The sequence below is a fragment of the Gastrolobium bilobum genome, unplaced genomic scaffold (assembly GCF_033153095.1).
Source record: "Gastrolobium bilobum isolate Gb01-03AN ecotype WA unplaced genomic scaffold, APGP_CSIRO_Gbil_v1 utg762, whole genome shotgun sequence".
Lineage (NCBI taxonomy): Eukaryota > Viridiplantae > Streptophyta > Magnoliopsida > Fabales > Fabaceae > Gastrolobium > Gastrolobium bilobum.
The window spans coordinates 892773-902120 of record NW_026899802.1 but is presented as its reverse complement, the minus strand read 5'-3'; the positions used below and the strand labels follow the sequence as shown (position 1 = coordinate 902120).

The 9348-nt window shown below is 33.3% G+C and overlaps 2 protein-coding genes across 3 annotated transcripts; one reads left to right on the top strand and one right to left on the bottom strand.

The window, feature by feature from the left end:
• Positions 1-1658: 1658 nt before the first annotated feature.
• Positions 1659-6857, top strand: LOC133293683 (uncharacterized). 2 transcript variants are annotated; one of them, XM_061492286.1, is made up of 4 exons: positions 1659-1795; positions 2031-2146; positions 2333-2830; positions 6581-6857. In XM_061492286.1, the coding sequence occupies exons 1-3, from the start codon at positions 1685-1687 to the stop codon at positions 2817-2819; spliced, it is 714 nt and encodes a 237-aa protein (XP_061348270.1). In that variant the 5' UTR covers positions 1659-1684; the 3' UTR covers positions 2820-2830; positions 6581-6857. The 2 variants fall into 2 exon arrangements, with proteins under 2 accessions (XP_061348270.1, XP_061348269.1); XM_061492285.1 differs by lacking the exon at positions 6581-6857 and having other exon boundaries at positions 2333-3391.
• On the bottom strand, positions 3930-6200 carry LOC133293682 (subtilisin-like protease 4). The gene has a single exon (XM_061492283.1). It carries the CDS (start codon positions 6198-6200, stop codon positions 3930-3932), a length of 2271 nt encoding a protein of 756 aa, XP_061348267.1.
• Positions 6858-9348: the final 2491 nt, after the last annotated feature.

The following is a 9348-nucleotide window of genomic DNA, read 5'->3' as shown; positions in this document are numbered from 1 at the left end:
ATTTTGTTCATATGAGGATTAATGAGTTTAGTTTTTATTTACTGTCAAATTATGTGATCATACCTCATTAAACCAGTGATTACGATGATAAATATTTGATATATTAATTTTTTATATTAATATGACACAGATGATAATATAATACTCACGTAGGATCAAAACTAAATTCTTACTTTATTGCATTTAGCTTGTGGACCAAAAAATTTGAGTTTTTACTTAATAGTTAGTTCTTTTTTCTTTTTTTTTTTGAGTAATTATTCTTTTTGGTTCTCAGCAAATTTGACTATATTCGTTTTAGTTCCTAACAAATAAAAAGGCTATTCGTGCTCTCTAAGAAATTCAAAATAGATTCATTTAATTGAAATTGTAATTTCTCACAAATTCAAAAAATCTACATTAGTTCTTCAAAAAGACTAAAATGGGTCCACTTTGAATTTTTTAGGGATCACGAATAACTTTTTTATTTGCTAGGACTAAAGCGGACATCGTAAAATTTGTTGAGGACCGAAAATGGTATTTACTCTTTATTTTATTTTTTGGTGTTGTGATCTAGTAGTATTGGATCTTAATTGCATACGATCGCATAATTCATTTCTTTGGTTTGATAAAGGTTGACCATTTATGATGATATTAAAAAAAATTATGATGATGTCTTTTGCAACTTAATTCTAAATAATTGACATAATTAAATTCGAATAGTTACCGTTGAATATTTGGACACAAAAAGAAAAGAATGGGTAACCCGCACATTAGAGTCTCCTTGGCCATCTAGTAAAAATTATTTGTTTCTTATTTTAAATTTGTAAGGAGTAAAGTTACTAAATTATTTTTTTCTTTTTATAAAAAGTTATCAAAAATTGGTATGTGCTAGAAAATATCTAAAAACTAACTCTCGATATATTAATAATAGGGTTTATCATTTTTTCTGTTATAAGAGATAAAATTATCTTTAATAACTTCAAAAAATTATCTTCAATAACTTCAAACTTATATTATTTTGAGGATTGAGTGTATTAATGAAGGATATTTTAATAAAATTTATATAATAAATAAATAAAATTATTAAAATATCCTTTATTAGTTTCATCAACTCACAAAATGAAGTAATTTTGGAGTTGTTATCTCATATTACAGTAAAAATATTTTTTCCTTAATAATAACGTTAAAAATATACTTTAATACAACTTAAGTGGTACCTAGTAAGTAATATCTTGGGTTAAAGTAAATGTGAATGCAAAAAATATCTTTTGAGAGAGTTGTCTTCACATAAGGTGTATGTTCTTATCTCGAATAGAATTGACTCTCTTATGAAAGATATATGTGATTTATCTAATAAAAATAAAAAAATTTATCTTAACTTATTTTCTATTAACTTTTTGAAAAAAATATTTGTCATTTTAAACCACATAATTTAGTGTCATTTTTAATGGAAATTATGTTATTTTGATGTGTTTTGTTATTTTTTTTATAAAATTAAGAAAAATAAAAAAATGGAGGGGAGAATGTAAAAATATACAAAAAAGACAACATAGTATCATTAAAAATGAATTGATTTTTAAGTAATTTAAAAATTAGAAACACTTTCACCTTAAATTTTAAATTTAAACTCTAAATCTATAAATGTATTCTGTTTAGATGAAGTAAGAATTATAGTTTGTGTGAGTTGGTGGGAGGAATGTGAGTGATGGGAAGCAGCGGAGAAGTAGTTGGCAAAGAAGAGGTTATCGCAAAACTGAAGGACGATGGCGACTTTGACCGGCTTCGTTTGAAGATCGTTCGTAAGCTCAAAGACAACGTATGCTTAATTATCTTTTATTTCATTTTAGGGCTTATATAGATTTCGGATTTGTGCTTCTTCTGATGGAATTCAACGGGGTGTTCATATAGATTGTAATTTGTAATTGTCAGCAAATGAGTTTTTAGAGCTTCGTTTAATGTGCCATGTGGTTTATTATGACCTTGAATTTTTCTAGTTTAACAACTAACTAAGGTTGAATGTCTGTAATACTGAATCCGACAATTTATGACAGCAAGAGTTGCGACGAGATATTACCTCAATTGTGAAGCAGTCAGTTGCACTCAATCGCCCTGGAGCAGAAAATTTTAAACCTAGACAACTTTCTGATGCCATATATGAAGAGGTTGGGTAAGTTACCTGTTCTGTAAATTGCGCATTTTCACTGTTTTACACTTGTATTCTTGAGGTTCCTAATCAAATTTCATTTGTTATGAATCATGCTGTGTCTGTGTGTATACTTATTTTTAAAGTGGTTGGTTCAGTTTATGTGGAAACTGAAATTTTATTTTGCTTCATTTTTTTTCCTTTTAACAGTGATAAAGTAATGAGCCAGATATCCGATAGTTTATGGCAAATAATCGGATCAAATGATGGAGTGAAAAGTGAAATCGTAGAAACAGTGCAATCTGTCTATGACAAACTGGCAAACCCGAAAGGGAAAGATGAGGTTATGTTATCCACATCTGACGTGATGCCAATTCAAGGACCGGATGAAACGGCGTCAGCTACTGAGACTGATGATGTGTTGCATGGAAATGAGCCAGAAGAACCACCAGGTTTCACTCTCTTAAATAATCATACAAATAATAACAATCACGAGGACCAGGATAAAGGGAAGACACAGGTTCAGAGGCAAGGATCCACTGCAGAGCAGAAGGAAGATTCCCACCTATTACAGGATACACTTGGTGAAGATGATGTTAATAGTAATGTGCCTCCTGGATTTTCAGTAGATGTGGAGCACAATCCACCATCTGATTGTGGTGATGAAGACCCTGATGTACCTCCTGGTTTTGGTTGATGAATTGGAAGGTGTTTCAATTTTTCTTCTGTTCTGCAACCCTTACTGTCATTGAGTGTCACAGATGTCAAATTTTCTGTTTATGGTTCTGACTGAGCCAGCTAAAAACATTTGACAATTTGTAGGTCTCTTTACAGCCCAATCTAATTTTGGATGCATTATTCTTTTCTGATTGGCTTGAGTTCAATTATTACCTGTAATTTTTGTAGTAACTCATCCCAAATTTTTCTGAAATGAATGCTGGATCTTCATAATGAATTTTTTTTTAAAGCTATTGACAAACAGAAGTCCTCTTCAATCAAGAGTTCCTGGTTTCTGTATATTTATCTTCATTTTGTTGATTTTGTACAAAGAGGGTGAAATAAAATCGGTTAAGTTATAACAGTGTTTGTATCAGTATTTGTTGGATTTCCTTAAGACAGAAAAAATGTGTGTCTCTGGAGCGGTTTCTATTTATTTTCCGCTATTCCATGCTCTTGCCTACCCCAACTGATTTGGGTTAAACATGATGTTGATGTGTTCCCATGCTCTTCTCATATTGGTGTATTCGAATCAGTGTCTTGCACATTTTGCTAAATCTTTCTTTTTATTCAGCTGAATGGAGATTTTGTTGAGTATTTAACTTGTGAGTACAAACATTTTAGAAAATGATGATTGACACAAACTCATCAACTAGTCTTGTATATTTGGCAGTTTGAAAAGTTTTTCAATGATGGTTTACACAAATATATTTAACACCCACGTAATTATTTTTGTTGGTGTTGTATCTTCCTTTCCATAGTTCTCTAGTATTTCTTTACATTTTGTTAGCGATAATCTTTCATTGTATTGTTGGTGAACATTTTTTATCTAGAAAGACATTTTTCTTTTTCTATTTCCTTCCACTTCTTTCATGTTGATGACAGAATTTGTAAGGAAGATTTCAAAATCTTTTGGTGATCTAGTTTAAATTTTGCTTATGCATAGATGGAATGAACATAGAAATGAAAATGGTGCCAGTGTACGATTAAAATTTTGCCACTTATTACGTGTTGTAGCAAGTATTACAATTTTCTGACCATTACACTGGTTCTTTGGTAGTGCAAGTTGTTGCTTGCTTACGTTATTATTTTATACAAATTTGACCGAGATAGGGCTCCTGACAGTGTGTTGAGTAGAGACCCACTTTAGGAACCCTTGAGCATATTCCCCTGTCTTATAACCCACTGCCATACGGCTGAATGTCACTGAATATGTCTCTTTCTGGTTTGCTTTTGAAAAATGAAGCATATTAGGCTCGACCTTAACATCAACCCCTACTGGTGCCATAATTATGACAACATAAGATGAATAGGACTCACCAACATTTGTCACAGTCCTTGTGAATGTCTGTGAGGAACCAAGCACAACAGAAAATGAGGGGTAGTTGAGCTCTCCTTCGGGAATGCTTGAAGTTTGAGAGCACTTAATTGCTCTATGTGCAATGATACCCACTTCCCTATCACTGTAGCCTAAACCACACAGATAAGGTATATAATCATCAGGTTGGATATCATATACTAATCCAGGATCATTTGCTCTTGATGGATTCACGTGGCCGGAACCTGTGGCAAAGATATCTGCAGGCTGAAGTGTTTCATCAACAATGGGTTTGTGTTTTAAATTTAGCATGTCTGCTGAAGTCATCATGGCAGATTTTATGGCAGCTGGTGACCAGTGAGGATGAGAGCTTTTGAGCAAAGCAGCAATGCCACTAAGATGTGGGCATGACATTGATGTGCCAGACATTATGTTGAAATTGAGTTTTGAATTGGTGTTGTTATTCGGGGGGAATGGCCAGGCAGCTAGGATGTTCACGCCTGGTCCTATGATATCTGGTTTCAAAATACCAGGACTTGGCAGGTTGGGACCTCTTGAAGAGAAGGATGTAACTGCGGGAGCTAGGGAGTTTCCGATTATAGTTCCCTTAAATAAAATGGTTGCTTTAGGTGTTGCAGTGGAATTTATATAGGCCTGAATCTTTACTCCAGCAGCATGGCTTACATGCGTTGCAGGCAGAACATGTACATCAGCTTCGAGACTGAAGCCATTGATTTCATCATTCATAAGAATCATGGCTGCACCCCCTGCTCTTTCTACTTCTGCTCCTTTGTCAATTCTTCCTATACCCCCTCCTCTCTCACACAAAACAACCTTGCCTCTGAAATCATTGCCATTCAAGGATCCGTTAGCACAGAATGCAGATTCTTGTTTGCCATTCTTGCCAGCATACACTAAGGGTAGCAATGTCGGAGAAAAATTGGAAGGCTGGAAAACAGATTCACCATCAAATTCTTGCCCATTTCCAAGCTTTGCTGTTGCCACAATGCTTCTGTCAACTGTGCTTGCTCCCACTGTGAGGATCCATGGGGCTCCGTTAACTAAGGTGCCACTGGAAGGGCCAGAGTTTCCTGCTGCACAACTTACGAATATTCCCTTCTGAATTGCTGCAAATGCACCTATTGCAGCGCTATCATTGAAAAATGAAGGTGGCTCACTTAAACCAAGGGATATTGATATTACATCCACGCCATCTTCCACGGCTGCATCTAACGCAGCTAGTATATCACTCTCAGGGCAGTCTACTCCAAAGCATACTCTGTAAATTGCCAGGTGAGCATAAGGGGCCATTCCTGCTGCTGTGCCTTTGGCATTTCCTAGCACTTCGGCATGGTTCACAAAAGCACCAGCTGCTGTGCTTGCTGTGTGAGTCCCATGTCCATCCTCATCAATTGGTGTCTCTGCTTTCCCTCCTTTCATTGCCACAGCTGCGATGTTGAAAGACCTTGCTCCAATTAGTTTGTTGTTACATGCTGTCCCATTAAGTTCGCATCTCCCTTTCCATTTGGGTGGTGGTGGTGGTATTCCTGCATCACTAAATGAAGGGTGATTAGGCGTGATTCCAGAATCCACGATCCCAATAATAACTCCCTTTCCAAAATTCGATTCCTTCCATAGTCCAATTGGTTGCTGCAAACCCAAAAATTTTGGGGTATGTGTGGTTTGACGATGTAGTATCCTTTCGGGATGAGCTGAAATAAAGCCATCCTTCTTTTCCACAGCTCTCAGCTCCTCTTGAGTGAGTCTTGCAGCAAAACCACTCAACACGTTCCGGTATGAATAAATCATTCTTGGCTGTTCGTTGGAGCTCATAATTGCAGGTGGCATGAATGAATGGTACCAGCTCTCCAAATCTTCAGATTGAGTAAATATCTTAGACTCTGGCCTATGCACATGGATAATGTATGTTTTTGAACTGCTTGTCTCTGTACTCTCAGTGGTAAGGGGCAGTTCATTTCCATGAGCAAAATGAATAAGGAAGCTCAATGCGAAAGTGAGAGCAATGAAAAAGAAAGAATCCATGTTCAGCAGAAACTTTACTTTCTGCTTGATGGAAGAATGGAAAACAAAGGTTTTTTATTTAGTTTGGTGTGCTTTGAACATATGCTCAATATCATATATATAAGGAAACCAGATCTTGTACTATCTCAACAGAGAGAGGAACAAGCATTTGCATGTGGATGACCCGATATTTTAATGTATGTATTCCTAATGAGCATGGTTATGTATGTCCTGAATCGTTATTCTGTTTATTCTTATGTCGGCAACAATGGTTTATATTTCTTTAAAAAGGTTCTTGTTGTCTTGCGGCTCCTGCCATGTTCTGTTTAACTTAATTGGTAGGAAGATTGCTTCATGGAATCATGGATGAGACTCAGTCCTTTGAGCTTTACTCCGTGCAGGTTATATCTTTTGCATTTGCCATGCTGCCCCCATTTGGAGTTTTCCTACGGTCCCTGGAAAATTAGCTGAATGCTATGTCATATGTGTTGGGTATGGCTCATACTTCACATGATGATGTTGGCCCTAATTGTCGGGGTCAGCAGAAAGGCAACTGGGGAATGTTTAGGCCTCTGTTTCTATTGTAATTTTCTTAGTAGTTTGGGCTTGGGCTCATGAATAGCTGCTGTTAGGGTTTCTTGTAATCCTATTTATATTTGCCTTGTAAACCGAGAGACTTGTAACGAGTGGCGGTGAGGTGAATATAGTACAGACAAGCTGGACGTAGCCTATATTGGGTGAACCAGGGTAAATCATCGTGTCAATCTCTCTACTCTTATCTCTTTTTCTGTTTTCTCGATTCTGTATGATTGTCGATTTTCAACAATATGGCGTACTGGAATAGGGTACTGTCATGGTGAACTTGAAAGATCTAAATCTTTGGCTCAAGAAATTGTAGGTGTTAACAACTCTTGAATTTAAATCTATGGAAATTACGAATTCAGAACATGATCAAATGAAATACCATTCTTTACTCTATCCGTTTGAAACTATTTGTTTTTGATTTATTCATTTTTGTGATATAAAATTTGGGCTTAATATTTTTTTTTTTACTACAAAAAATATTTATGTCACATTTATACAAAAGCTAGTAGCTTTCATTAACTTTTTCTTTCTCTCATTTTCACAATGGAACTCATTAACTTTTTTGTGAGTGTAATTGAAAAATATTTTATAGCAAAAATAGAAATATTTTTTTCCATAAAATTATAAAATTGTTGTTTGTAATAATTGATTTTCTTTTATAGCTAACAAGACAAAAATGTAACAACTGAAGTGAAAAAACATGACCAGTACGATTGTTTAAGGGCTTTGAGTCTTTATTTAACAAGGTGGGGCCACCATGCTTATTTTTTTTTTAGAATTAAACAATTTTTTTTTGAGAAAGTAGGAGGGAGAATAGTTTCTTTAACAACTCTCATTGTTTAATGAGAAAACTAAATAAAAAAATGTTTAATTGGAATATACAATTATTGTACAGAAGTTTTCCAGTAAAATTCATTAATATTTTGACACATCATTATTTAATATCGTAATCTTATTCTCTTAGAAATTAAAATAATAAAAATAAATCATGATGTATTAAAATATTAGTAGATGTTTTTATCAAAAAAAAAAAATATTAGTAGATGTTAATAGAGATGTTAGTTAATCAGTATGATATGATTATGTTACTATATCTTATGCTTAAGGGTAACCAAATAATGTCAGAATATAATATAAATAAATAAAAATATCTTTTATTTAACTTTTTTAAATATTAGTTCTTATTTTAAAAAATCCAAAAAAATAATTTTAAATTAAATATATTAAAATACATAAAATAACTTGAACAAATTTTTTAAATAAAAAAAATTGTATCTTCGTCGAATAATTTTTTCAAAATAAGTTTTAAATTGACTTTTAATATAGGGTTTAGGGTTTATATATATATATATATATATGTGTGTATAACAACAAAATAATTTGAATAAAAATATTCACAGTCACACGATATAATTCAATCTGGATATAGCTCGATTTAATTAATTTAAATTTATTGCATAAAAATAATTAATAATCATGTCAAGCACAACGCGAATATTTGGATAAAAATATAAATTTATTGCTTGGTAATAAATAATGAATTTTTTTTCTTCTAAGTATGCACATCATGATGATGGTGGTTGGCTGACAACATTGGTTGGCCAATGGTGGGCTAATTAAGGCGTTGGTGGTGATGGCAGTTAGTGTTGGCTAGTGGCGGCAATGGCTAGTGATAAAGCAGATTATCACATTCTCATCAAAGAGGTAGAGCACTATATTCCGGACAAGAGTTTCTAATCTCGTTCTAAACCAAATTCGTTTTTAGGATAACTTATTAGTGGGTTAATTAAAATGAGTTAGCAAGCCAAAGTAAACTTATTAATTATCATATCTTATTTTATCAATTATCATATCTTGTTGATTAATCAAATAATGAATAAAAATATGACATTATAGCCTATTATACACTATCCCCACTATCTTATCCATCGGCCCTTAAAAAGTAGAAGTTTTATTATCATTGATAGTGACTGTAAGTTAAAATCCATTAGATTGTTAGAATCGTAATATTTTTATAGGCTATAAATAATTTGAACATTCATATTTATTTCTGTGTCATTAAATTTATTTTTGTATTTGTGCAGTGTAACATAAAACTAATTTTTAAAATTTAAATGTAACCTAATAATTTTACATCTTTAAATGTCTTTTTATTTCCTCCTGTTTGTCCATATAATATTATCTTAAATCATAATATCTTTGGTACAACGCAATATGAAGTCATGGTTGTCTTCTTTCAGTCAAAATTGTTTAGGTTGTGAGTCCGTGATTACAGTCTTAATTTATTTGTGCATGTTTCATTTCTTTTCTTATTTTTGTCATTTATCAGAAGAAAAAAAATACCTTAGCACAGCAAAGCTGTAAGGTACACATCTCAAGCTGCCAATCTCGCTGTAGCCACGTTTGTTTTATTATGTGCTTGTGCGTGCCGTCAAGTATAGGCCAAAAATATATTCCCATTAACAGTGACAAAAAAATTAAAATAATATTTTTTAATTAAATAATTATGATTTTATTGCAGTTTTGAAAAAAATTAGGGATCTATAGGCGTCTCACCATGAGGGGAAGACGCCCAAATGGAGTG